Raw genomic sequence first — 26,947 nt, 5'->3', positions numbered from 1 at the left:
GTTCCAGTGTTCCTGCATCTCGTGCTACAATCAGGGCTCTCGAAGGGCTATGAGCAGTAGGTAGTGGTAGTAGGAGAGATATTGTATAGATATAACTAAGTGATGGGCATCAGATATCATCTACTTCGGACTCGTACAGTAGATCAATCTCCTCGCCCTCTTCCTCTCGCACGCTGTGGTCCACAACCTCTGTAGAAGCAATCGAAATGCTCGGCATGTCTTGCAGAACCGCTTCGGGCCCTACTATAAGTGTGTGACCCTTTCCTTTGGGAATTGTGCGCTCGGATTCCGGTACTACACCGCCTGGGAAGAGTGCAAGAAGCTTGCGAAGCTCCGCGACTTTGTCGACGTTCTTCGGGATCTTTGTGTTGGGCTCGACCTTCGCGAGCAGCCGATGGCGCCAGTAATTCAGCTGATCAATGAGTGCATCTTTCCGTACCCCAACGAACTTCTCCGCATCCGTGATGAGGACAGTATTATCGAGCTTGATCTGCCGTTCCAACGCCTTCGCATTCGACTGCTCCTCGGAGGCCTGATGCCGTCGGGCCTCCTCCTCGTCATGGACGACCTGCGCATGCTGGAGCTGCCTCTGGGGCCGCGATGCCTGCAATAGGCGGGCCTCACCACGTACAAACTTGTGATCCTCGGCGATAAATTCCTGGTCAACAAACTGCTGCGTGTCGTTGCGCCGGAACATATCCTTTGCCTCGAATTGGTGAAGCGTCTGGTTGGGGCGTGCACTGGCGTTCACCCGGACACCCCCGAGCGCACTCTCGTTCGCGTCGTTCGTGGCGGGCATCCAGAATTCATCTTGTTCCTCCGTCGTGAGCTGGCTGATATCACCGCTAGGGTCGAACTCGGCCGTGAATCGCTCCCACGTCTCAAGCGCGCCCTTCAAGAACTCTACAAGGAGCTCCTGCAGGTGAGGCATAGCGGGGCGCAGTGACACGATGGCATCGAAAACACCTGGCCTCTCCCACTCTTCGCCATCGAAGGTTGCGGTCGTGTACCCAGCATCATCTCCGAGAATGATGCTCGGATCGTTGATCAACTTCTCGATGAAGTTTCTCAAGCGGATGTGAAGCGGGCCGAGCGTCAACGCGTTCAGGTTGGACATGCCAGGACCGCGGATCTGGCGTACGTAGGGGCAGGAGACACAGAGGCCGTAGAGGGCTAGCACAGCCATTTCGGTGAGCGTTGTACTGCAGTGCAGAGCCCGAAAGAAGTTCTTTTCGATGTTGGTGAAGCCGGGTTTCTCCTTCTTGTAATAGACTCCATTCCTCATGAAGTCCCTGTACAGGTCCAGGTGAACGAGTATCTCGCACGACGCAGCGCAATGGGACTGGAAGCGTGTGTTGCTGACGTCGGGGAAGCGACGTGCAGTGACCGCAGGACCCAGCTCCTTGTCGAAGTACCAGATGTAGCGATCGTGTTGACCTTTCTTACTATCCTTGTTGTTGCAGATCATGCCGGCGAGAGTCGTTGCCTTCACAGCGCCGCAGCCAGAGATGGACAACGCACGCAGCTCCGCCGGGGTCAGCTGCTCGCCGTCCTTCACTCCCGCGAGAACCGCGGCGTTATCTTTGTTCGCGAGAAGGACGGGCGGCGCGACCTCGGGGTGATTTGGGTAATAGGTACGCATGCGCGTGTCGCCGCCCTTGACACTGTTCAACTCCTTGTGCATGCAACACCCAGAGAACAGGAAGAGCGACAGCCTCTTCTTCTCGCTGGCACCTAGCCGCTCATACTCCTGCTCCCCCACCTCCTCTGCCGCGCTGCGCATAAAGGCGCTCTCCTTCTCTGCTCGGACCACATCGCTGAGGGCATCCCACGCGGCCTGACCACCAACTTCGAGGAGGACTGCACGCGCATGCGGTATGATAACGCAGAACGCGTTCTCGGGGCTCATCTGCCTGAGCTTGTCGTAGCCGAGCGAGATCTTTGTCAACTCGAGCTTCCACATAAGGAGGAGCTTGTTGTCCTTCTTCACGTCGTTCGCGTGGTCGCCGTTCGTCCCACGCAGGCGAGTGGCGAAGGCGGTAAGGCTCATCTCGAGGCCTTTGCGTTTGGCGAAAGGTGAGCGATTGAAGATCTCGCAGATTTGCTGCAATTTCTTCAAGAGACCGCGGACCTGCTCCTCACTGGAGTGGTTGAGGGATGCGTCGACACCGAGGCTTCGTAGTACATGTGTATCCGACAACGTGCCGGTGGCCGTCACCGGCTTCAACGCTACGAAGCGCGAGTCATACTCCTGCCTTCGATGAGATGTCGAGTCTCCACTGGCAGTAAGGCCTGATTGGATATTGGTAAGTCGTCTCAAGCATGTCTGTTAGCTCGCGTACTCACTCGTGTTCCTCATGATTTCGTAACCGAGCTGTATCTTCGCTGCAATGCCTCCCTCCGCGATGATGCGAGAAACGGTGCGTGCACTCATCCTCGGGATTGCGTTCAGTCGTCGTATGCCCACCAGTCGCCCCAGCTCCTGGATGACACCGCCCACCGCATGCTCGGCACAGCCCGAGAGGACGAGCTTCAGTGCTATGGCGCGGGCCGCGGGCGTGAATGCTCCCTTCGACCTGACACGGTTTTGGAAGTCGGCAGTGACCACGGAGTCCCTCAGATAGTACGTGCGCTTCGATCGCGCACTCCCGCCCCTGCGCAGAACCTGCATAGACAGGGCGCGGTTTGACTTCTTGGTATCGAAAAGCTCCTTCAGCCGTGCTGCCAAGCGGTCGTCCTGCTCGCCTAGGAGACGCTGAATGCGTGTGTTCTCCATCTGCTCCGCTGTAAGCCCCTCGCGCGTCTTCTGTAGCTCCCACCACATCTCTCCGCTTGCTCGTGATGCGACATGAAGCTCCTCGATATGTCGCCTCTCCCCCTGCTCTGCGGCCTCCTGCAACGCGCTGATCCTTCCTTCTAGCTTCTCCACTTTATCCTCAGTCGTGTAGAGCTTGCGTCGTGTCCTGCGTGCGACGCGCTCCCAGTCATCTGCGTCATATTTCTTGCGTTTGCGAGTCGAAGGTATGCTATTGTCCGTGTCGCCTCCAGTGTTCTGGTGCACTGAATCTTGCAAAGTGACCTTCGATCTAGCCATCTGAGGTGTGGCGCGACGTGTACTGGAGGTGGCATTGGATAAGGAGGGGGTTGGGGCGACATTCTCGCTGTCTTGTCGCTCGGTTCGTGCGCGGGCGAGAACTTCAAGCTGAGCCTGGCTTCTCTTCTTCCTGCGTCGAGTTGGCTTATTTCCAGCAGCCATAGATATTGAACGAATGTATTGGCGATATTATAGCATGACTTAAAGTGAACGCGGGACAGTGGGCGAGAGGAGGGAGCACCAGGGGCCACAGCGCTGTCGAAACCGGGAGCACGAGCCGAATGAGCCGATGTCTTCACGTGACGCGGCCTCAGAAATTGGCCCGCGAACGCGCTGCATGTTTTCGACGCGACGACGGCCTGCATCGCGCGTTTCTCCTGCAAAAAAGCGTGTAAGCATTTATTCCCTACAGAACGTACAGGATCATTAGGCTCTGCCATGCATAGCCGTGTTTACTCAGAGCTTAGCTACATTGTACACCTCCCAAACTCACTAAATTTTCTGTACGTTCTGCTGCTGTCTATCGAGTACACTCATCGAACCCTTTGAAACATCTTATTTCGACAATGTCTTGTTTATGGGAGCGAGCGCGCGCTCCCGGAGATAAGTTCGCTACGAATGGCAGGTCATCGCACGTGACGCTGCACGATTTCTCTGGGGGGATTGCCGGACCTCAATCTACTAGATGGCGAATGCGCTACTGGACGGCGGCGCTTTGCTACTGGACGACAGCGTTGTGCTGTTAGGCACCGGGGACATGCCTATCGCTGTCGGCGAGCCGCCTATCGTCGTCGGCATGCCTCTTCATTTGCGCTGGCACGCCCCTCCCCTCCATTCTTCTCCCTTCATCGGATTGGCCCATCGGGTCATCTAGCCCTTGTTGTCTTCACCTCGCACATACCACTCTTCCCTCGTTGGCCGACGCAATTTCCTGCACAGCCTGCATATCCCCTTCCATCCACTAAACATCCACCCTCTTCTCCTTTACGAACTTCCTCTTCCACTACACAACCCTTGTCTTCATGAACTTCTTCACTCACGACCATCCTCCTCCCTCACTCATGAACTTCCTTTCCGCACATTACACTTCCCCCCTCCCCCTCACATGTACTCATCCTAATTGTACTTTCTGGTTCATGTTCTCGGGCATGTGCTGACATTGGACAGTTGCTTTGTGCTTTGCTGTACGCACGCAGTCTATAGACTGGATATGTACCACTGTGGAATTCATACATCGTGCATTTGTTGCAGTTTATCTTCTCAGTCAGCACAAGACAGACCTTCTGCCGAGAGCGTCGCTTGAGAGGCTTCGCGCCGAGTGAGGTGAGTAGGTTTGTTACTCCCTCGGTCAGGTCCCTCCGCGTCCGCGTCCGGCGGGTCTCGTCAGCGAAACATGGTAGGAATCCCAAGTGTTCATTTACGTGGCTTTGCGGCATGCAGACCTACAGTAGACGGAAACGAGTGTCAAGGATAGCGAGGTGAACGTTAACACGGGCAGCGGCTTCCGAGTACAATGGGATGCAGCCTTCGAATCGGAAGACAGTCACAATGGAGTGCGAGGCGAAAAGAACAACAGTGCACGTGATGTCACGGCGTTCGCCGGACGTAACGTGCTGGAGGGGTTTGTTCACACGATCCAACCTTGTCCTCGCCCTTGTTCTGCAGTACCTTCGACGAAGGCCGACTTGGGCCCTCGATGAAGGACAATCTTTTCATACGGCTGTCGCGCTGATACAAGAGCTTGATCGGCGTGTTATATCATCAGCGTCTTGGGCTTAGCATTGGCCTTCATATCTGCTCGACATGTGCTTTCCGACTGCGCTGCTATCCTTGTGTGGGTAGGCCCGTCCTCGCCGCCGGTCACTGTCAAGCATATGAAGAACCGTCTTCACACGTATGAAGGATCATCTCTATGGGCGACAGGGACTGCTCTTGGACTGAATGAGGCGCTGGTAGCTAGAGCGCCGCATGCTACAGCCCTCCACTGATCCACTGGCGAAGACACTACGATCCTGTCGGGCAGCCTGGGTCCTTTAGGCCGTGTATCCATGCGCTTCATCGTCCACTGAGCAGTCAGCCGGTATGATCATCCCTGCGTCGCTCAGCTCTGCAGTCCTCGCGTCAGCCGCACCGCTGCCAGTGCGCAGAGAAGCGATTCAATAATTTGGTCCTCCAGCCAAATGATCTTCTGCTCGAGAATATGCGGGCCGGACTGTATAGAACTTTTTCTGTGATAGGCGACCTACCTTCGCCTTGTGTATACGACCGCTCTCGCGCGGACCGCGGCACACGTCCCATTCAACGGTTCGTCTACAATACTATCCGTGTGATCACTGGCGGGCATACTGAAATTTGTCGGTAGCGTTGCCGCCGCTGGGTGCTCCCTTTCCCACGTAGAAATCTTTACACGATTTTTCGGCCATCTGTCCAAGAAGAGCAATCCTGGTCGTTCCTCTTGAGGAGCGACCGCAGGTCAGACGACCTCCCTATGGTCGCGTCGTTGGCCATACGAGGCGCATGATTATGTGCGACCGTCCTTGGTTGCTGATCGTGGCAGGGACCCGAAGGTCATGCGCCGTCTCGATATTTTCATGCTGAACGTGCAGTCAGGTGAGCTTTCGAGCTGAAAGCACGGAGGCGACGGTGCTTCCCGCATTTTGCTAACCAAGGACATCATGAATTGTTAACTTTCAGCTCCATCCAAAAGCGCAGGAAGTATGGCGGGCGTCGATGGCAAGGTAAGAACAGGTATAGCGAACTGCGAGCTTACAAACACCCGCAGAACCCAGTGGAGTATCGGTCCAGCTGATGTGCGCCTAGTTGCTCCCGGTCGATGTGCTGCTCATCGTGTCTGCACCATCTTAGGCTCGTCCCTCTGCGCATCTCGATACATAAGGGGACTTGCGCGAAGATATACAAGATGGAGGAGCGATTAATGTCTCTTTGGACCGACGCACTCGGAACTTGACGCGTTGTAGATCAGCTTAGCTCTGTTGGACCCTGGATCAAGAATACGCGCTTATGCCAGTCGACGGATGAAAGGATGGCTTTGCTGGCCAACGGGTATGCTCACTACCTGTTCTTCATCGCCGTCCTTCTCTCCCCCCCCTTTGACCACTTGCCTCTACCCGTTCGGAACGGAGAACAGTGCCAGTGGCACCTCCCGACGTATGACGATCCGTGTCAATGACGGACGCCCTCAATCTGGTTCCGCGAAACGATGTATGATTGCCGAGGAGCGGAAATTAGGTCGCTATCAGGTCTCGGTCGATCCATGACCCTCCTCCTTCTCAAGCTTCTTCTAGTTCACGCCAGGACTCCGATTTTCTGAACATGAGGCGACAGAACGCATCCACGGACATCATCCTTACATCCTCAGGATATATCTTTTGCCTCGCCATTACAGTCGTTTCCTGCGACGGAGACATTCAAAGGGGATAACTCTGCTAACGTCGATATCTCTTCGAGTTGTCTTCGTCTGTACGCTGTTTTCGGAAGGGTAACTATGAATGCGCACAGTCCGAGACGCGGTGGCGCAAACCGGTTCGAACTTGAACATTTGTATGCGAGTGTTTGATTTGCTTCGGAAGTTACCGAAGGCACTCAATGTCCGCTCTTCGCTTGCTCCTTCGCTGAATCTTCCACTCTCTGCGTCGAGAAATATGGCTACAACATCAGAAGAAAGACAGCGGGTGCCCGACTTTTCCGACGCAGAAAGTGGATGACCTCGCAGCAAAAGACGGAGGCATCAGATGCCAAGGGGAATTGCAATGATGCGCAGGCCCGTATTCAAAGGCGGGACAGGCGTTGGAGAGTTCAACCAAAGTTCAATCAATTGGGAGCCCAGCCAGGGCGCGCCGACGCTCGGCATCGACGGCCGTTCAGTCAACTGAAGAGACGTCTCAGAAAAATGGTCGACAGCTCCCAGATAAGCATCAGGGACTAGTATGAAGGGGGACGCGACGGTCGTCCGTGGGAAATCATTCTCGATACCGTTGCATCAACCGTGACCGATAGGTATAAGGGGAAGCGGCGCTCGTTGCGTTCCAGCTTTTCCCCTTCCGTTATCCCTCTTCTCCCGGTCATGGCGTCCGAGGCTGAAAAATACAGCTGGGACTCGAGCTCGTACATGGCCCGCGCGGCTCCCCCAAGGGGCGTGCGGGGTATGTACTCCCGCCCCGTAGTTCAGGTGCCTTGCGAATGCTTCGCGATCCGCGTGCGGGGAAGGTATTGATTGCGTGCAGGTGGTTATGCTCGGATTCGTGTGCTTTATGTGCCCGGGTGCGTGCTCTCTTCATTATGAGTGTGATACTTTCTGACTATGACGTCCAGGCCTGTTTAACGCCCTCAATGGACTGGGGGCGGGCGGGCAGCTAGATGCAAGAACGAGCGCGAGCGCGAACGCCGCGTTGTATCTTGCTTTTGCCGTCTCTGCGTTCTTTGCGGGGTACGTTGAAGTATCCGCTACCTATCCCCCTCTCACCCTTCCCCACTCAGTACTGTCAATAACACGATCGGGCCACGGTATACCCTCTTCCTCGGTACTATCGGCTATTCCCTATACATTGGGGCCTATCTGTACGTCGTACGGACAATCCCCCTTGCTTGAACTTACAAAGCTTAGGGCCATGAACATCCATCAAGATGCGAGCAAGTTCGTCATCGCTGCAGGAGGCGTCCTGGGCATCTGCGCCGGCATGCTATGGACAGCGCAAGGCTCTCTCATGCTGTCCTACCCCCAGGAGCACCAGAAGGGCCGCTTCATCGGCATATTCTGGGCCATCTTCAACCTGGGCGGCATAGTCGGCGCGGCGGTGTCACTGGGTGTCAACTACAACTCACGGGTCAGTCCGCATGCACCGAAGTCATGCCTCGGCTAACTCGCTTTGTAGGCGGGTGCTGGTGCGTGTTGTGCTGGACGCTGGCGGCGTAACGTACTGACTCAGTCATGCGCTCCCAGTCAATAATTCGACCTATGTGAGCGCTGCGCCCATTTACGTGTCGAAGCCGCTCTGATCATCATGTAGATCACCTTCCTAGTGCTGACCGGCATTGGCGTGCTCATACCGCTGCTCATGGTCGACCCACGCAGCATGGTGCGCAGCGACGGCTCGCGACTGGCCAACCCGCGACATCCTAGTTGGAAGAATGAGTTTTATGGGCTGTACATCACCGTGAAGACGGACCCGATGATCCTCATGCTCTTCCCGATGTTTTTCGTCTCGAACTGGTTCTATACTTGGCGTGCGTGGGCGTATTCGTCAGGTTGGGAGCGCTCAGCTAACGCTTACGGCAGAATTCAATGACTACAACGCCGCTATCTTCAACATCCGGGCGCGGTCGCTCAACAACCTTGTCTATTGGGTCGCCCAAGTCATTGGCTCTGTTTCGATAGGCATCCTTCTTGACCAGCACCGCCTACCCCGTCGACTACGCGCCTTCGCCGGCTGGACGATCCTTTTCTGCATGATCTTCGTCGTCCATATCTGGGCGTACTTCTATCAGAGGTGCGTTATCATCTCACTTTCGCAGATACCTTTTCTTACTCGTTCAGGACGTACACCCGCGAAGCACGGCCCTCTTACGACATTTACGACTCGAAATACGTCGGCTATATCCTCTGCTACGTCTTCATGGGTATCTTCGACGCGATGTGGCAGACGACGACCTACTGGCTCATCGGCGCCATGTCAAACGACGCAGCGAAGCTCGCGCATTTCGCCGGCTTCTACAAGTCGCTCCAGTCCGCCGGCGCGGCGGCGGGGTGGTATGCCGACTATAAGCGGGTACCGTACATGCACCTGTTTTTGTCGGAGTGGTGCCTGCTCGTTGCCGGGCTGGTGTTCGCGCTACCTATGGTGCACCTGCGCGTCAAGGACCACACAACGTTGCAAGACGAGACACTGTATGTGACCGTAGCTCTACGCAGTCCATCCTAGTGCTGACAATTATCCGTAGTGCCCGAATGGACGATAGCGGTCGGATTGCCAGCGTTGACGAGGCGTACAGTCTAAGGGATGCATCATGAAACCTACCCGCCCTTCACGATCCACACTAGTACCACCCTCCAGCCTAAGGAATTCGCCCCTCTGCGCGAGCCAGTCTTTGCTATCTGTTCGCTCTTTACCTGACCAAGCTCACATGTAATATTGTAAATTATTGGACCTGTAGTAACAATGGCTGATCGGATTGTTTTGGGATGGACGAGCGCGCGTTGATAGCGGCAGTCAGCCGAAGACAAAAAGAGCATGAATAAGGGGAATAAATACGGAACAGATATCGATACAAAGGCGATTAGCGTGCGATAGAGCAGGTATAGCACCAGGACGTGAGAAACATTATCTAGACTCCTCGTAAGACGGCAGCACATCGTCGTGCTCGCCTGAAGGACCAGCAATGTTCCCCGCACAACCCTCTACACGCCACGCCCACTCGTTTCCGGGCTTCCACATGAATATATCGCCCCCAAAATTGACCTCCACATCGCACGCGCCCTCCACCCCGACCGCCGCGAACACGTCGTAGTTGTGCTTCGGCATGAAGATGCCAGAGAACGCGGGCGGGAGGGGTATGCCGTTGTACGTGAAGAACAGGCGCCCGCCTGCGAGCTCGTAGCCACAGCCAATGACATCGCCCGGACGGAGGCGCGTGAGGATGCCGCCAGTGTCGTAGTCGCGCCCGCCGTCGGGGTCTTCGAAGAATTTGCGGAAGTCGTCGAGGTGGAGAGCGGCGGAGAGGCGGTTCCACCCAGGGTGTCGCCATTCAGGATAGGGGCGGCAGGCGGTTCCTATACGTTGCATGAGCGTCACGACTAAGACGGACTTCCTTGACAGATTGCTCACCAATCGTCACAATTCCATCCATTTGGTAGACCTTGATCTCGAAATAGGCGCCCTCCTTTCCAGGGGCGTTGTACATGCCCGCCACAATAGGCAGATCACTGAGCAGGCAGGTGCTACGACAAGGCTTCTGCGTCTGGATGCGGATGACGGGGACACCACCTTTGTTCTCGTCCGGTCGTGTTATTCGACCAACAAATCGTGGCGTCCTCGGTGGCTCTATACCCCATGCACGACAACCGAGCGTCTGCATTGCCTCCAGCGCGGCAACTGGGATAAGGCGCGGAGCGTCGGGAAGATGGTCAGCGCAGAAAGCTTCAGCGCTCTGGTACTCTTCGTCTGGAGCGTCATTATACAAGCCATCTGCATGCTGGATGAAGCTTATAAGCAAGCCCCAGGCGCATGATGAGGAAGGGCCACGAACCGAGATTTCTGGCGCTGGGGCCCAAGCCGGTGGCGGGGCATCTGCGGCGCGCTCCTTGCCCTTCAGACGCTTGATAAAGTGCATGGTAGTGTTATGAGGTGCGTCGAGCCCTGTTGATGATTTTTTTGGTCAAGGGAAGAGGTTGTCTGCAGCGATGGCGTCTATAAGTTGCGAGGCTTCCTGATAGTTGGTGTGGCGAGCTAGTCCGGTGTACAGGGGCCTTTGAAGTATGAGAGCAGCGTAGAGGACGATCTTCGCAGATATTGATCACTCTGAAGAAACTGGATTGCGTGGTGAAGGATCGAGATGAGGGGAGGCTGTAGGTGACGAGCTCACGTGCCGGCACTGGCCGAAAGCTGTTGATGTGGACCGGGCCGCCAACCGGCCGCTGGTGCCGCCGGGGTTTGCCGTCAGCAGCGACTTGGCGCTTGTTGCCTCTCAGGCGCCCTTCGTGCTGATTTCAGTGGGAGCCATCACCTTTCTGAGTCGTAGTATAGCATCGGTATACCGTACAGCGTCCCATAATGACTTGAGAATATATTCCGATTGGTCGGGAATCTTTCCTTACACCTCTGGACCTACTAGTCAGTAAAGCGGCAGTATCAGCTTTCCAGAAGGCCCTTCAATGACTCTTGTGGCGGTCTGAAGGTGACTCACCCCGGCCATAAAGCGATGAGTAGAGTCAGAGGCGAGGTTGACGTAGGCGCTTCCAACGTCGCTGAGTTTTGGGATCAACATGTAATTGATGGGAACATGCAATGAGCCGCCTAAATGCGCAGGCCAGTCACCTTTATCTGCTCAATATCCCCCGGTTGGCTTTCTCTCGTCGTCCGGCCTCTCGGAATTGCTTCACCTGGACGAGGGAGATGCTGCGCTACCTATAGGTCTTTGTCCGGTGTCGAACGACCCTTCCAAGCGTCCACGATCGTTGACTCGACCTCTCGCTTCCGCTCAACTTCTCGACAGCATTGGGATGAAGCGCGTACGATACCTCCGCGGTGCGCCCCTACGCCACCACATCTATAAAAGCTTCACTAATGACCTCCTCCTACCCCACCAAAAATCCCTTCTACTCATCTATCCTTCTCGTCCTACAATGTCCAAGCCGTGCAACACCTGCGGTCAGTCGTTCACCTCGACCCACGCCTTGGAGGAGCACATTCTTAAGGCCCCCAACCACCCGAAGTGCGCGACCTGCAAGAAATCCTTTCGTGATGAGAAAGGTCTTGAACAGGTGGGCTGGCTCAACCCCGTCATGCGCGTCGCGCCCTGAGGACGTTCCATCCACAGCACATCCAGAAAGAACACCAGGCCCTGTTTTGCGGGGTCTGCGCGGCTCGCTTTCCGAGCCGCCAAGCACTTGCGGACCACATCGCTCGCGCTCATCCCAATCCGACTCGCAGGACCGGTTCAACGCCTCCAGTGAGTATCTGATGAATTGTTGGACCTGGTCTGACCGCGCCTACAGGGCTACACTGTCAGTATTCGAACTTGGATCACCTAAGGTCATAAGAACTAACAATTCTTCGCAGTCGAGCCCGTCTTTCCCAGCATACGCACCCTCCTCGTACGGTCCCTCCACTTCTTCGACGACGCCAGTCGGTTCATTCCCTTCTCCGGTAGGTACTCCCATAGGTCCCCCGCGGCCGGCAGGCCAGCAGTCGCTTCAACATGACCACGGTTCGTATGTTCCCGCCTTGGGACTCGTTTGTCCCAAGTGTCAGAATACTTTGGCGAGACCCGGTTCCCCGGCCGCGTGCGTGTCCTTATATTTTCCCATCGGTTTCCCGCGCTGAACACTTGATCATTTCAGTCGGAAGATCAAGGTTTGTCCCTACTGCAAGCACAACATTTGAAGCTCAACGCGCGCAAGCATTCGTCAGGGTCAAGTAAAGCGAGGGAAGTTGCCCTCCATCAACATACTGCGGTTTCAACCGCCTCGATTCCGTTTTTCGATTTCTCCTTCGCCTCTCCCACTCTTCACCCAGTCCACTCTCCCGCTCGCCCAATCTCCACTCTGATCTCCCCATCCCCCACTCCGTACGGCTTTGGTACGAAAACAAGGTCAAGGACTCGAACGATGCGTCGTTGTATGATTAGTAGACGTCTAGACACCATTCCAGACTTTGATCATCGCCTCGCATCCAAAATGTATACTATGTATGATGTTGTATCTGTATCAAAGGCCCAAATGTACCTATAGGACGTCAAACGTCAATAGAATCCCTTGCTCTCTAATGCGCCCTGACGCGACTCACAAAGAAGAGCAAAAGGAAGCCCGCGCGCTGCTCAAGTCCATGAGCCGCCTCCACCTCACCTCCCGGCCGTCTTCTGCGCCGTCCGACCCACAATAGGCATCGGGCGCTTCGAGAAGACGATCTTCCGCTTGACCACCGCGATGATCTCCCAACTGACGTTGTCCTGCGCGGAGGTATCGTCTGCAGACGTGTCGAGATCCATCGCGTCATCGTTGTCGCCTCCGGCCTCGCCACCGCTCAGCGCGCTCCGTCGAGACGCGGGCGCGCTTTTCCGCTGCATGACGGCAAATGGCTTCGGCATTTGGGCGACCTTGCCTTCGAGGAGGTGATGTCCGATGAAGAGGGTGGCACGCGTCTGAGTGGCAGGCGTCAGCATCGGCGCGTTTTCTTATAAGACAGTGGATCGTGCGGTCAAGAGTACCACGACAGCCGGAGAGGAAAAGGAAACCGATACTCACCCCATTCTCGTCAATCCCAAAGCGCCCTATAAGGCGTCCGTCGCGCTCGCGTGCTTCGCGACTCTCGACTTCGAGCGCGCCCTGAAGCTCAACGAGAACGACTTCATTGTGTGAGATGCGCGCCAGGCCAGATGGCAGAGGCGAGTATTCCGAGGAAGAGCCAATGGTGATAGGAATAGTCATTATGGTGCAGATTATGAGGAGAATGCGCGCGAGGAAGTCACAGTGCCGGCAGTTAAGTAGCCAAGATAAGTGTCTCGAGCTGTCACGGAGAACTCGCAAGTGAGAAGTGAGGGCTGGGATTCAGAAGCCAGAGACGCCTTCGCTTCGTAGTCGGGCGTTGAAATCAAGTGGTTGAGCCGGCTGTCAACGTTCGTGACAAGAGCTTTGTTTGGTGACATTTGGAATGATAATTGTTCCCTTTTGGGATGTGAGTTCATGTAACATCCACCCTGAGGGCTGAAGCTGGCATACGCTCATCATGATCCAGCTGCTTACGTCGGACATGAAGGAGAACCGTCTCTGAACTATAGCACTGTCAAAATGACGACGCAGGCTATTCCGCCAAGCCCTCACAAAGAATCAAGGCGAGATAGAATCAGGCGAGTGGGAGTCGAACCCACCATTGATTGATCTAGTCTTTCGGGGCGTGGGTTCGAATCCCACTCTCGTCAAACATTTTGCTCTCCGCTATGAAGAGCTCGAAAGGGCCTCTCAATCGCTGCAGAACAGCGAAAAGTAGAGACGAAACGGTGGAGAATTGACGAAGTTCGATGTTCAACTCAAGACCTGCCTTTTTGGGTGTTTTTCGGCATATACCGAATTATTCTCACGATTTACTTACGTCCGCGCTGCTCATGATGGACGAGGCTATACCAGCCGTACGTTGAGCACAAGAAACGAGACCCATAGCCACCAATCAAGGCGATGGACTTTCCAAAGCCTGTCATGACAGCGCACTGCTACTGTCTCTGGACAACTCCCATGCGTCAAGCGTCAGACTGCCCAGAGTCAGAGCTGTATCCCTCGGGTGTCGCAGTCTGCTCTTCCCGATAGCCATGACCCTCGACGTCGTCTCCCTCGTCAGTCTCGTAGTCTCCTTCCGCGCCGTCCCCAGCAGCTTCTTCGAATGCGTCCTCGAATTCTTCCTCGTCCACATCCTCGCCATCGCGCTCGATCTGGAAGTTGTACTCGTCTGGCATGTCATCCTCCGTGGCATGACCTTCGTGGTCAGTAACGTGGTCATCGTAGTCAGTAGCGTGACCTTCGTGGTCGGTGGCATGGCCCTCATGGTCGGTAGCCTGGCCGTCTTCATTCTGAGCGTGGTCGAACGGCGTTGGCGAAGCCACTGCGCTCTGAGATGGCGACGCTGGCGTGCTCTGAAGAGGGGATCCCGGCGTTCCTTGCGACTGCATGGGTGATCCGGGTGTACTCTGAATAGCAGAGCCAGGTGTGCCGCCGCGAAGCTCATCCTCGACCTCCTGCATGTCCACGTCCTGCGTCTGTATATCGCGAGACGAATGCTGATGGGTGTCGGGCGCTTGGTAGGAGGTCTGCCGCTCGTAGGGCACCTCCCGAGGATGGCTCATGATCGCTGCGTACGCGCTCTCGGCGATCTTGGGCGTTGGAACGGCCAGCTCCGTGGTATGCTGGGCAAACCCGATGTCCGGAGACTGACTTTGCGAGGGCTTCCTCACAAATGGCGACGGGTCGTCCAAGATGTCCTCCATCCGCACGCGCTTCGGAGCTATCCCCGCGACCGTCGGCGTCGCATCCTGGTCACCCTCAGGGTACGCCGTCGCATGGCGCAGCGGGCTCGGCTGCACGCTGGTCGACGCGCGCGCCTGCTGCGCCACCTTCTGCGCACGCCTCCTCGCCGCATCCGCTTCCCGCCTCGCGCGCTTCTTCTCCGCCGCCGCCGCCTCCCGCGCCGCCTCCTTCTGGAACTCCGCCAGCGCGGCCGCGCCCTCGATCTCCTCCTGCTTGTCCAGCGCGCGCTGCTCGGCCATGAACTCGTCGTACCGCTCGCTCGCGGGGCGCCACGCGCGGCCCGCGTTCGGCGCCGCGACGAGGGGCGCGTGGCGCGTGAAGAGCAGCGTGTCGACGTCGTCGGGTGGCGGGTACTTGAAGTCGGGGCCAGGGTTGAGGCGCACGCGTGCAGGGCCGTAGAGTGAGACACTGGCATAGTAGCCAAGTGTGCCGTCGTCGTGCGCGTTCAGGCGGTGCTCTTTCTGCCCTTCGCGTGGTGGGCGCCGCCGGGGGCCGCGCCGCTCGCTTGCAGCAGCGCGTAGCGGGAGGAAGTCGTATATATCCTCAAAGGCAACGCCCTGACTCTCCCCGTTGACGAAAAACGCGATATGCGCGCCATGCAGGCGAGGCAAAGGTCGCATAGGCGGTGGTCCGGGCACACGCGAACCACCCGGAGCACGCCCTGCACGTTTGTCGGGTGCGCGCTCGTTAGCCTGTTTGGTCGGCTTCGACGCAGCGGCGGCTTTGGCAGCCGCGAACGGATCCATGAGCGCGGACATCTCCGGGCTGGGTTTGTACTCGAGCGCCTCGAAAACCTCCTGACCTTTGTAGTCGATGGGGATGCGCACGCGCTTCAGGTGCGCTGGGTCGTGCTCGTCGTTGGGATCTGCGGGTCGACGAGGCGGCAGCGAGATGTACATGCCGATGATATCCCCCGTTTTAAACGGCTTGCCATACGGACGCGGGCGTGCCACCGTGACTTTGTCGCCCGTTTTGTCGCGGTAGGCGTAGCTGTAGCCGTCTAGACCGATTGGCCCGTTCAGGAGCGTCTCCCGGCGTGACCACCCAAGGCGAACATGCGCCCCATTATCGCCGCCGCCACGTATGACTTCGACCTCCATATACCACTTTCCCTCTCGCATAGGCGCCGTGCAGCGTGCCGTGCGGAAGCCGCCAAAGCCCTCAAGCACCAGACCATCCTGCGAGATGCCAATATATGGGCTACGGTCCTCAAATGCGGCGCGGAAAATGGGCGGCCGATAGGCGATGGTGCGCAGTGGTAGTAAGTGATTCGTGGGATGGATACCTGCGGGGGTATACCTGAATCCAATGTGGTTCATTGGTATGAACTCGGTTCGGTAGAGGTCAGAATCTGGTATGGGCACGAAAGTGGGCCCTCGAGCATATTCCAATCTCGGACGACCCGAGAGGTCAGACTTGATTGAGATGACGCTGAAAGCTTCCATGTTAGTCAAGGCAGAGAGTGCATGTGTGAGAGCCCTCAGACAGAAAATAGTCATTCTTGGCCGGGAAACAGCCCCTTTCACAGAAATTTAAGGGAGGAGATGGAATGTGAACATACTCCGTTTCCTCTGGCGTTCCCGGGGTGCCAGGCGCCTGGGGCGGCGGAGGAGGCGGCGCTCCTCTTTTGCGTTTCTTATGACTGTTGGAAGGTGCATTTGCTGGCGTATCTGGGGGTGTGTAACCCGCTCCAGGGGGTGGTGAAGGTTCGGCAATCATGGTCGGGAACAAGGCAACTTGTCACGCCCTTATTGTCACGCCCAATCTGAGGCAAATACAGCCAAGCAAGCGCCCACAATCGATGTAAATTCAGGCGATCCCGTGCTCCAATGGTCTGCCCATCGCCGCGACTCTCGTCCGCGCTCTCAAGACGCAACTCCTCAGGACAGTCCCGCGTCGAATGTAGAATGTAATTTTAACGCATTCGAAGCATATGTTGAGAAATTGCTGTTTGGTCTTTTGTCGCTGATACAACGTGAAGGCAATTGAGGAAATGATAGAAGTCTAAGAGTCTGATCGCGTGCACTGGAACTCGAGTTCCAGGGTAAAACCCGCCCCGGAAAACCACCCCAAGGCACCCAGTTCGAGTTCCAGTCTGAACTTCCCTGGTAATTTTTTGGCAGAAGTTCCAGGGTCTGAACTCCGAGTTCCGGTGCACCCGATCAGACTCCAAGACCAATAAGCAAGTATGGGGAAGACAAGTAACTGACGCGGGGAAGGCAAACGGCAAGTGGTAAAAAGTGCCAGAGTTCTCACAGTCCCTTCTGCCTGGTTCGAACAGGCGACATTCAGATCGCGATTTTTAACCAATTACAGTCTGACGCTCTTCCAACTGAGCTAAGAAGGGTTGGTGGTTATGCAATTCACCAAGACCATATTGGCGCGCGCAAATGCAGTACAAGAGCACGACGAACTTGCTATACGATATACAGTATGTACGGCGACAGCAATCACCTATTCATCACTGAATGACTTTGATATAAAGACGACCGAGAGGGTTCTACGAGTATGGACACAGGTAGATGACATACGGATCTCAGCCACACCCACAATCGCACTCAAAGTCATACCACTGGTACTCCTCCTCCGTGGGTGTCCCTGTGTTCGATACTTGGCTCGGTGCTACTGCAGGCCGATCCGGAGGTGTGAGGGCCTTCAAAACGGGCCTCCTCGATAGCAAAGCATCAACGTTGCCCCAGCTCCTTATCCTTCGATCCTGCTCCTTCTGGTCCAGGCCTCCTCGAGGACGGTACCCTGTTTTGTACTGGACATCGAGCGTTGCGCAATGGAATAGGGCGCGCAGGTAACGGACGACGGACTCCTCGTCGTCGATCGCGCCGTAAGTGATACGTAGGAGGAGAGGTGTATGCGAGCGTTCGACATGCTCCGCGTCGCGCTCCGAGGGTAGCTCAGACTGCGATGGCTCAGTCTGCGATGGCTCAGTCCGTAGAGGCACAGTCTGAGGGACACGGGCCGCATCAAGCGGCAGTTCGAGGACTCGCAGGTGCGGGCAGTTGCGTGCGAAGGGGACGAGGGCGGCCAGCGTGCACGCCGTGCCCTCCGCGTAGTTCGGCGTCACATTCAAGACAAGCTCCTGCAGCGCGGGCCACGCCACCGCCATCTCCTCGCAGTCCGCATCCGTAAGCCGCGTGCCGTGCAGCCCAGCGAGCCGGACGTGCGTCAGGTGGCGGAACGCCGTGAGCGGGGCGATGTGGTCGAAGGTCAGCGGCCACTCCTGGAAGTCCTCGCGCTCGTCCGAGTCGTCGTCCCTCTCGATGCTGACGCGCCGCAAGACCGCCGCATCGCACCAGTTCTCGATGTACGTCGTGAGGCTCGCGAGCGCGCCAGAGCTGTCGCCGGGGCCGCCGCATATGCCGATGGCCTCCATCTCCCGAAAGGGCGCGTCGTCGGGGTTCTCCTCCTTGGACTCGAGGATGTCCATGACGTCGCCGAAGGAGACGCCGTGCAGGTGTAGGCGCCTCAGCGCGGGGAAGCGGTAGTCGCCGTATCGCGGTGGATGGTCCTCCCACTCGTACGAGGGGCTGTCCTCAGAGCTGAGGTACACATCGAGGTCGGTGAGTCCCGGACACTCGGACAACTTCTCGAATACTTGAGGGAACCATGGCGTGGCGAGCTTCAAGGAGAAATTCGTGAGACGCTGGCACTGCTTGAGCTCGTCGACCAGGTCGCAGAGCCCATATATGTTCGCGTCGTCATCGTCAATTTCCTGGTTATCCCCTCGCCTGTTCACTCGGTAATCTTGGTTGTCCAAGTCCAATGTCGTCAACGACGCGCGGCAACACCGAGCGACGCAGGCCGCGGTGGACGACATATCCTTGTACGTTGACGAGATATGCAGTTCGCGCAGTGTTGGTGGTACGAGCACCTGAATAAAATCGCTCTCGCAGTCGAAGGGGGAATATTCGAAGCAGTCATCGATGTTCAGGATGCGGAGAGCGGGAAAGAGGGCTTGCGGGGGCGGACAGTCGACGATCGCCCACTGAGTCGCATTATCGACGTAGTCAAGGGAGAGGGTCTGGACGAGGCGGGACTTTCGCAGGACTGGCTCCCAGTCAACAGCCGTGAGTCGACGCGAGAGATGCTACGAAGGCGGTGAGCATGACAGCCTGACATGCCTGCGGCGGGGCGGACACTCACAACGCAGTGGGGCATGCTCATGCCGTACTCGTCGCGAGGCTCTGCTTGCGAGAGTGAGACACTGTGAGAGCGTCACTGAACGTACAGACGCACCCGTCCAGGCATCCTTCGGCAGGAGCCTGAGCAAACTCTCTAGACCACCGATATGTCTCCAGACCGCTGCGTCCGCAACGGCGTGCCAGTGCTTGCACACACGAGCGAGGCGCGCTCGGTCCTTGCGGCTGAGAGCCTTGTCAGAGCAGATGATTTCCTGAATCTCGGGGGGAATGCGCAGAGCGGCTGGTGTGTGCATCTGTGGGGTTCGCTGTCCTGTAGCAGACGAAGGCAAGGTCCTGTATGAGAAGACGCGGGTTTGGATGTCGGTTTACATTCCATGGAGGGAGGGGCTGGATCATTCTCGAAGACTGGTAAGTATGGAGGTGCCGCTGATGATGGCGGTTGGAGATAAACCCTGTCGCGGTCTCGTGGTACTGCCAAACGCGTCACGTCGTTCTCGCCACGTGTATTCAAAATATATATACAAAAAAGCACGCTTATGTCTACTGCGGACCTTATGAAAGCTCGGCCTGAATCATCTTAGTATCCCCAACTCCCTCCAGTATCATCTACGTCTCGGCTCATCTCTTCGACTACCGCTTCCCAGTTCACACCGATCCCAGGACGATACGTTCGCTCCTGCTTACGCTCATTCCACTGCATCTCCACATCGACGCCCGCCAATCTGAATGGCGCGACCAGCTCTTCCACGTTATCGGATGGCGGGGTCGAGAGATACGCTTTGACGGAGCGTAGAGCCGGCTGGTCATTGTGTAGGTTCAGCGCTCGCGCTCGCAAGAACTGCAACAGCCACTGCATGTCCACACGAAGGCCATCGAACTCAGCTGACCGCAAGAGAGGGCAAGCCATAGCGTGGCCCTCCTGCAGCAAGGGCTCGAGCACCGATGGCCTCGGCGTCCACCGGCACTCAGCGTCGGTACGGCGTCGGTTGAATACTAGCTCCTCCAAGTGCGGTAGATAGGGCAGGCATTCAAGTACAATTTCAGCCTCGTACGCCGTGATACACAACTTCCGGACTGGCATGCCTGAACGGCGCAGGAAGAGCGCTAGTGCCGTCGACTGAGGCCCATCGCGCAAGATATAGCAAATCATCGATAGGGACAGCGTGCTGAGACTCGGGGCAGAGATGCGATCGAAGAGCGCCTTGGATATCGCTGGGTAGCATGCCAAGTCGAGTGTCGCAAGATCGGGAAGGACGGTCGGCGAGCCTCTGTAAGGAGCCTCCTCCTCCCCGAGACCCCCAAAGCCCTCACGGTCGTTCGGCGTGAGCCTGAGACGCAGGTGCCGCAGGTGCACGCATGCGTCGACGAGGTGTTGTAGGCCATCGCGCAGCGCCTCACTCGTGTACTCAGCACACAGATGCAGGGAGACCATGTTTCGGAGCGAGAGCACACTGAGCGCCTTCAGCTGATCGCTACTGCGGTACAGCAGCGTGACGTGCTGCAGACCTTGGGCACCGGATAAGAAGACAGGCCGGGTACGCCCATCCGTACCAGGATGCACTGACCCGCCAAGCTCGCAGAACGCAAAGGACCGCAGCTGGGGTAAGTCGAGACGCAGAGGAAGCAGCTCCGCCATTTCCCCCGTCGTAGCGGTGACCGTCAGATCCCTCCAACGACGACTATGAGGGAGGATGGCGCGCAACACGGATGTCACGGTAGACGTGAGTCGGCGTCCCCCTTCCATGAAGATGGGCAGATACTCGGCACGGATGGAGATGCCCCGGGGCCACGTGCCCGAGCGCACGAGCCACGTCTCGACAGCCCGAAGCCGCTGCTCGACGGCCTCCCTGGCCTGCTCAGACATCTCCGTGTCGAACGGCGTGCACACAACGTGAAAGGACGCCCAGAGCTCGGGCGTGCTCAGCGCCACCGCCCGCCAGCCGCGGCAGACGCGGGTCAGCAGGATCGGCGGCTCGTCCGGCGAGAGGAGCGCGTTGTGCGTGGCCGGGAGCGTGCAGCGGAAGATGTGCTGCAGGACTTCGAGGGGCAGAGATCGCAGGGGCGACAGAGTACCTCTGTGGAGATGGATACGGCCTCGGACGTCCTTCAGCTTCGCGGATTTCTGCGTAAGCGCCACCTGCAGGGCATGGACTTCGCCCTCGAGGGCATCCTCTTCAGCGCGCCAGCCTTGAATGAGGGACAGCGTGCATTGGCGCTCATTGTTGGTGGGCGCGCGATTGGAGGACAGCAGTTCTGAGAAGGAAAAGGCAGCCATGGTCGTGGCAGTCAAGAGCGCCATGGCAGTTGAAAGAGGGTTCGGAACAAATAACGACAGAGCGGAGAGCACTGACACACGCACGCAAACAGGAGTTCGACAGCCAAGGGGACTGGTGACAGGATTCAATTGAGTCCTCCGTCTATCGTTCAAGCCTATCTGATCAGATACACCAAGTCTCTACTTACTACGCAATGAGGGCCGCCGTGTCTACCCACGCCTGCGTCCACTCTTCCGCCACCTCGCGCGGGATCGCGTCGGGGTTGTAGTCCATGTTGAAGACGAGCTTGCCTCTGAAGGTCTGCAGCCGGCAGATGCTAGTAAGAGAAGTCAGTATATCAGTACCAGGTGCCGTAAGGCGAGCTACGAATGCACTCACGGAGCGCCGTCTCGCTTGTTCACCGACATCATGTAGCGCGAGACGGTGAACGCGCCAGGGCAGGCGGTCGGGATCTGTTTGTTAGCATCACCGTCCGCCATGAAGAGGGGGTTCGTTTGCGGTGGCATGCTGTCCGATAGCCCCTCTCAGCAGATGCACACAATAAGAGCAATCAAACGACGACGTACGTCCCAGCAGCCAGCACCGGCCCAATCAGCATGTCCATCAGCTCCTGCTCAATCGCAAGCAAAGCAGGCAGCGTCTTCCCATATACATACGTAGGCTTCACCCGCTCGGTCAGGGCGAGCAAGCGTGCTTTGACCTCATCTTTGGCCGCGCTCTCCGGAAGGTAAGCGTCTTTGACGGGGATGGCGAGCGGGTACATGTTCATGGCGAAGAAGGGGTAGACAGCGTCGCCGTTGTAGGGTGGGCGCAGGCGGTTGCGGCAGTTGATGGCGAGCCAGTAGACGTGGGAGGCGGTGTCGGGGGTCGAGGGGGTGGGAGGGTTGTTGCGGGCGAGGACGATGGAGAGGGCGGCGTTTGCTGGAGGAAAGGGGAATGTCAGTCAACAGTTCCACTTTGTATGGGGTGAGGACGAGGAGATGGACAGAGCATGGTGTTCGTTGGACACTCACCAACATGATTGGGCGTATAGCCGCGTGCTTTGCAGGCGGCAAGGATGCGTGCACTGGTCTCCTGGTCGACCACGCGCGATGCGACACGAGTGGACGTGCGCTTTGGCTTATCAGGCGGAACATAGGTCGCTGCGTACGTGACGGTGTGTGCACGCTTGAGCAAGTCGTGAGCGACAGCCCGTTTGATAGAAGAAGCAGACTCACTTCAGCCAGCCGGACGATCTCGCCCAAGACAGCATCCAATGTTCCCTTCCGTGCCTTCTCGTCCGCAGCGGCTTCGGTATCCGACATGACCTCCTCGTACCCCGGCAGGAGGTTCTCTACCTCCTTGCCCCACGCGATCTCAGGCGCGCGCCCCTCTGCACGCAACACCTCCGCGAGGTGGGTGAGGAAGCGCCCGCTCACGATTTTGCCGCCCGTCCCGTCGAACAAGGCGTGGTTCACCACGATCACCAGCCCGTACTCCCGCTGGCTCGCTCCCGGTACAACGTGCACGAAGCACCCCAGACCCGAGCCCTCAGCGGGGTTCGGGCGGGAGCTGACCTGGAAGCGTGCTTCCTCGAGGCTGCCGTTAGCGCCCTCGTGAATGTTGACGGTCCCCCGCGCCCAGGCGTCAGCTTCCTCGGCAGTGGGGACGCGGTAGGTCATGGTGATGTCGGTGCCGGGGCCCTTGCTGATGGCGGCGGCGAGCGGTGGGATCTGGTACCGCAGGGCGAGCCATGCCTTGCGCGCGCTTGTGAGGAAATCGGCGGGGGCGACGTCCTTCTCGAGCGAGAGCTGGAGGCATGCGTGCATGGTGAAGTCCCCGTTGTTCATGGCAGCGACGCAGTACTCGAAGAGCTCGACGTTGCTCGCGATGCGGGAGTAGCTTTTGGGATCATCCGCGGACTGCGTCCATCGTTTCCAGGTTAGTTTGGACATCCTTGAGGTGGGGAAAAGGCTGGGAGACGAGGAAAACGCGGAGAAGGTGGGGAAAGCGAGCCAAGAGCTCTGGGAAAAGCGGGCGCTCTGCTGCAGGCAAGAGGACCCTGCAGCAGCATGGTGTTGATGGCGGCCATGAGAGAAGTTGCAGCCAGATCAAACATCGGCAAGGCGCCGAGTGGGTGCAAGCGAGCCGCAAGCACTGCAATAGACCGGGAAATCGTACTTGTGGGCCGAGTGGTGCAGTTTCCTGAGGATGAAGGTTCGCCTTAACCAGTGTCTTAGGCTTGAGGTGGACACCACACTTGACTCAACGGGCCTGATGCGTCGAGTCAGAACGGGCTGGAAAGTTAGCCATGTGGCCGAGTTGGCGCATTGTGAGAACCCGAAATACAGTAGACCGCATATAAAATCGAGTTTGAGAGTGCCTCTTGTCTGCCGTATGTGTTCGCGAGTTTCGAGAGCCAGTGTAACGGCTGAAGAGCGGAGATACAGCGAACAAATAAAGCGGCTAGAAAGGAACAAATACAGAGCACGTGCGGGGTCGGGCTTTGGCGGACCGCCAGCGAGCGCTAAACACGGATTACTCCTTGCACTTAACAGCCATGTCGTCTCCTTCCAAACCACTCAATATCGGCAGCCCAGGTCGTCGCAGCGATCAGCAGACGCCTGTAGGCACCCCCAACATGCGCGTTCTCCGCGAGCAGTACGGAGGCACGCCGCCCTTACCCAATGTCCCTCCGCGAACAGGGTCCATCTCCGCATCCCCAGCGAATCGCCCGATAAACCTTCTGCCTCCATCCGACAGCCAGGGAGGCTCGCGCCGTGGGTCCCAGGTCGTAGGAGGCATATCGGCCGGCGCGCGCAGCTTCGGAGACCGGTCCACGGGGAGCGGTACTTCTACACCTTCAGGCCACGTACCGGAGATCGAGGACCTCCCAGTCGAGGAGAAGGCGAAGGTCCTGCGGCGCCACCTCGTTTCGCGCGAAGAGCGCCTGCGCGGCGCGGACTCTGAAGCCCCCTCCGGCTCAGCCACCCCTACCCTCAAGAAGCCATCGCACAGCTCACTCCGCTCGAGCGGCCAGGACACGTCGTCGGATCATCATCAGGAGGAGTCGGACGCGTTCCCCATCTCGTACGAGACCCCGGGTGCGGACATAACGTGAGTCTTGGCACGTCGGGTGTTAGCAGCGATTGATGCGGGCTGCAGGCATAGCATCTACAAGTGGCATCACAAGGCCGCGAGGCCAAGGGAGCGCGCTATCTCCTTCACCGGACCATCCACGAGCAACACCGTCGATCCCACCTTTGAACACATCCACGAGCCTGGCGGCTTCCGGCGGAATTTCCTGAAGCTCAAGGCGAGCGAGCAGGGCGTCGACCATCCCACCTTCGTCAACAACTTCATCGACTTCTTGTTCATCTTTGGACACTTTGTGCGTGGTCCGTCCTTCAGTGAAGCATGATACTGACAATGTGACAGGCTGGTGAAGATCTCGAGGAGGAAGAGGAGGTCAAGTCGGAGGACGAGGACGTAGAGCAGCAGTTCACTGTACCCGTCGACGGCCATGTTCCCTCCACTGGCTTCGACGCCGACGAGAACACGCCCCTCGTGAGGAAACCTCGGGGAGCAACCCGCTCAGCATCAAGACGTAGACGAACGGCGACCAGCACTGGCCCTCACGGCAATGCGACGGTGACGCAGGCAGTCATGATGGCATGTTCATATACTTCTGCTCCCTCCTCTCTTCTGACTTCTCTGTATAGCTGTTGAAAGCTTTCATTGGCACCGGTATCTTGTTCTTGGGTCGAGGCTTCTACAATGGTGGTCTACTGTTCTCTGCTGGGCTCTTCGTCGCTATCGCAATGGTGTCCTTATACACGTTCCTCCTTCTCGTGCATACGAAATACGAAGTATCCGGTAGTTTCGGAGGTGCGTCGACGTCGTACGCACATCAAGATCTTTCCACTGACCTGTTCACCCAGACATCGGCGGCAAGCTCTACGGCAACTGGATGCGCTACCTCATCCTTGGCTCCATCGTTATCTCGCAACTGGGCTTCGTCTCCGCGTACATCATCTTCGTTGCGCAGAACCTGCAAGCCTTCGTCATGGGCGTCACCAAGTGCGCGACGCACCTTCCCATGGCGGCCACGATCGGCATCCAGGTCCTGGTCTTCCTTCCGTTGGTCCTCATTCGTGACCTAGCGAAGCTCAGCACGACTGCTCTGGTGGCGGATGCGTTCATTTTGTTCGGCCTCATCTACATCTTCGGGACGGAGATCAGCATCGTCGCGGAACGTGGTGTCGCGCAGGTGCAGGCGTTCAACTACAACAGCTTCTCTCTGTTCGTTGGGTACGTGCCCAAGTGCTCTCAGACCTTCTCAACATCATTGACGGATGTACAGGACGGCCGTGTTCTCCTTTGAGGGTATCGGTCTGGTCATTCCTATCACGGACGCAATGAAGGAGCCTCGCAAGTTCCCCAAGGCGATCACGGGTGTCATGTTCTTCCTCACCGGTGCGTCAGTCCTGTTTTTATCATCATCCGTGGCTTACTTGCCGTCCAGTCCTCTTCGGCGGTGCCGGTGCGCTCGGCTATCTCACCTTCGGCTCTGAGATTCAGACCAACGTCCTGGTCAACTTCGACACCTCGAGCAAGATCGTGCAGACGGTGCGTCCATCATCCCATTTGCATCACTTCACCTACTGACGCACCTATCTGCAGGTACAATTCCTCTACGCCATGGCCATCCTTCTCTCCGTCCCGCTCCAAATCTTCCCCGCTACGCGTATCCTCGAGAATGGTCTCTTCGTCCGCTCCGGCAAGCAGAATAACTTTGTCAAGTGGCAGAAGAACTTCCTCCGGTTCTTCGTTGTGTTCTTCTGCGCCCTGATCTCGTGGCTCGGGGCGAACGACCTCGACAAGTTTGTCGCGTTCATCGGGTGCTTTGCTTGGTGAGTTTGTACATTGTGTCGTGTCCATAATGGAAGGGTCTGACGATCACCTTTAGTGTGCCACTGTGCTACGTCTACCCGGCGATGCTTCATTACAAGGCTGCTGCGTTCACCCGGAAACAGAAGATTGCGGATATCGCGATGATGGTCTTTGGGATCATCGCGTGCGTGTTCACGACGGCGCAGACGTTGAAGGTATGCGATTTCGTCATGCTGTCCACCATGCTCAATGCTAATACCTTGCCACAGTTGATGTTCACTCCGGAACCCGAGGGCGCGCCCATCTACAAGTGCTAGACGATATAGACCCACTCCGCATCTAGGGACGATTGCTTGCATTTCGAGGTAGAGGTACGCGTGCGCTTCTGAGTATGGAAATCGGACCGCGGAATCATTGCATCACTACCTTCGCTTAGTATATCTATTCATCATCTAGCATACACACGTCTTGCATCGGCACTGTAGTCCATTACATGGTCAGTGCGGTCTCTTCCAAGGGCACCGCAGACCCCGGCATATGCATGTATTTCACAATTGCAACAGCAGCAGCAGTCACCTTGGAGATAGCACAGCATTGCAATACATCTCATTAGTTTATGTTACTGGTTGTGAACGACAGTTGAAGTTGCTGGACAGGGTCCTTTGAACGGATGTTGCCCTTCCCGACGCAAAATGCAAAGAATGGACAAAACCATTGTTGCCGATTAGGCGATCCCTTTGTGACATGCATAGCTCGTCCGAGGGTAATGTTCGGCTCCAGAGACTCCATATCTTGAGAT

At 57.2% G+C, this 26,947-nt stretch overlaps 10 protein-coding genes and 1 non-coding gene across 11 annotated transcripts; 4 read left to right on the top strand and 7 right to left on the bottom strand.

Moving 5' to 3' along the window:
- Positions 1-109: 109 nt before the first annotated feature.
- Positions 110-3,094, bottom strand: SCHCODRAFT_02753181 (uncharacterized protein; the record flags this gene model as incomplete). The annotated part of the gene is made up of 2 exons (XM_003027045.1): positions 110-2,292; positions 2,347-3,094. The coding sequence occupies 2 exons, from the start codon at positions 3,092-3,094 to the stop codon at positions 110-112; spliced, it is 2,931 nt and encodes a 976-aa protein (XP_003027091.1).
- A 2,856-nt stretch (positions 3,095-5,950) lies between these two features.
- On the top strand, positions 5,951-6,421 carry SCHCODRAFT_02107813 (uncharacterized protein). Its single transcript, XM_050341822.1, has one exon. The coding sequence runs from the start codon at positions 6,130-6,132 to the stop codon at positions 6,370-6,372; it is 243 nt and encodes an 80-aa protein (XP_050197404.1). The 5' UTR covers positions 5,951-6,129; the 3' UTR covers positions 6,373-6,421.
- A 662-nt stretch (positions 6,422-7,083) lies between these two features.
- Positions 7,084-9,279, top strand: SCHCODRAFT_02107770 (MFS general substrate transporter). Its single transcript, XM_003027220.3, has 11 exons — positions 7,084-7,283; positions 7,339-7,375; positions 7,427-7,541; positions 7,592-7,672; positions 7,719-7,938; positions 7,987-7,996; positions 8,055-8,071; positions 8,122-8,338; positions 8,391-8,601; positions 8,649-8,999; positions 9,053-9,279. The coding sequence occupies exons 1-11, from the start codon at positions 7,179-7,181 to the stop codon at positions 9,120-9,122; spliced, it is 1,434 nt and encodes a 477-aa protein (XP_003027266.1). The 5' UTR covers positions 7,084-7,178; the 3' UTR covers positions 9,123-9,279.
- Positions 9,280-9,290: 11 nt separating this feature from the next.
- Positions 9,291-10,441, bottom strand: SCHCODRAFT_02753179 (uncharacterized protein; the record flags this gene model as incomplete). Its single annotated transcript, XM_003027044.2, has 3 exons — positions 9,291-9,881; positions 9,937-10,303; positions 10,358-10,441. The coding sequence occupies 3 exons, from the start codon at positions 10,439-10,441 to the stop codon at positions 9,433-9,435; spliced, it is 900 nt and encodes a 299-aa protein (XP_003027090.1). The 3' UTR covers positions 9,291-9,432.
- A 1,012-nt stretch (positions 10,442-11,453) lies between these two features.
- Positions 11,454-12,766, top strand: SCHCODRAFT_02717189 (uncharacterized protein; the record flags this gene model as incomplete). The annotated part of the gene is made up of 6 exons (XM_050347065.1): positions 11,454-11,591; positions 11,648-11,779; positions 11,826-11,834; positions 11,890-12,037; positions 12,082-12,113; positions 12,171-12,766. 6 exons carry the CDS (start codon positions 11,454-11,456, stop codon positions 12,558-12,560), a joined length of 849 nt encoding a protein of 282 aa, XP_050197403.1. The 3' UTR covers positions 12,561-12,766.
- On the bottom strand, positions 12,671-13,256 carry SCHCODRAFT_02519461 (uncharacterized protein; the record flags this gene model as incomplete). The annotated part of the gene is made up of 2 exons (XM_003027043.1): positions 12,671-12,970; positions 13,074-13,256. 2 exons carry the CDS (start codon positions 13,254-13,256, stop codon positions 12,671-12,673), a joined length of 483 nt encoding a protein of 160 aa, XP_003027089.1.
- Positions 13,257-13,843: 587 nt separating this feature from the next.
- SCHCODRAFT_02642753 (uncharacterized protein) lies at positions 13,844-16,569 on the bottom strand. The gene is made up of 2 exons (XM_003027042.2): positions 16,405-16,569; positions 13,844-16,274 (listed from the first exon to the last, which is right to left on the bottom strand). The coding sequence occupies exons 1-2, from the start codon at positions 16,560-16,562 to the stop codon at positions 14,063-14,065; spliced, it is 2,370 nt and encodes a 789-aa protein (XP_003027088.2). The 5' UTR covers positions 16,563-16,569; the 3' UTR covers positions 13,844-14,062.
- A 532-nt stretch (positions 16,570-17,101) lies between these two features.
- SCHCODRAFT_t243 lies at positions 17,102-17,190 on the bottom strand. The gene has a single exon. It is a non-coding gene; the product is annotated as a tRNA-Tyr (tRNA).
- A 104-nt stretch (positions 17,191-17,294) lies between these two features.
- On the bottom strand, positions 17,295-19,449 carry SCHCODRAFT_02642752 (uncharacterized protein). Its single transcript, XM_003027041.3, has 3 exons — positions 19,095-19,449; positions 19,002-19,042; positions 17,295-18,945 (listed from the first exon to the last, which is right to left on the bottom strand). Exons 1-3 carry the CDS (start codon positions 19,291-19,293, stop codon positions 17,380-17,382), a joined length of 1,806 nt encoding a protein of 601 aa, XP_003027087.1. The 5' UTR covers positions 19,294-19,449; the 3' UTR covers positions 17,295-17,379.
- A 21-nt stretch (positions 19,450-19,470) lies between these two features.
- Positions 19,471-23,336, bottom strand: SCHCODRAFT_02556205 (uncharacterized protein). The gene is made up of 6 exons (XM_050343713.1): positions 22,494-23,336; positions 22,290-22,443; positions 21,843-22,197; positions 21,655-21,783; positions 21,467-21,592; positions 19,471-21,387 (listed from the first exon to the last, which is right to left on the bottom strand). The coding sequence occupies exons 1-6, from the start codon at positions 23,208-23,210 to the stop codon at positions 19,578-19,580; spliced, it is 3,291 nt and encodes a 1,096-aa protein (XP_050197402.1). The 5' UTR covers positions 23,211-23,336; the 3' UTR covers positions 19,471-19,577.
- Positions 23,337-23,752: 416 nt separating this feature from the next.
- Positions 23,753-26,765, top strand: SCHCODRAFT_02642746 (uncharacterized protein). Its single transcript, XM_050346291.1, has 10 exons — positions 23,753-24,372; positions 24,421-24,646; positions 24,694-24,927; positions 24,978-25,143; positions 25,197-25,566; positions 25,619-25,731; positions 25,781-25,884; positions 25,939-26,168; positions 26,225-26,363; positions 26,418-26,765. Exons 1-10 carry the CDS (start codon positions 23,816-23,818, stop codon positions 26,463-26,465), a joined length of 2,187 nt encoding a protein of 728 aa, XP_050197401.1. The 5' UTR covers positions 23,753-23,815; the 3' UTR covers positions 26,466-26,765.
- The last annotated feature ends 182 nt before the right edge of the window (positions 26,766-26,947 follow it).

The sequence above is a fragment of the Schizophyllum commune genome, assembly GCF_000143185.2.
Source record: "Schizophyllum commune H4-8 unplaced genomic scaffold SCHCOscaffold_14, whole genome shotgun sequence".
Lineage (NCBI taxonomy): Eukaryota > Fungi > Basidiomycota > Agaricomycetes > Agaricales > Schizophyllaceae > Schizophyllum > Schizophyllum commune.
The sequence above is the reverse complement of the archived record's forward strand: the minus strand, read 5'-3'. Positions and strand labels throughout refer to the sequence as shown.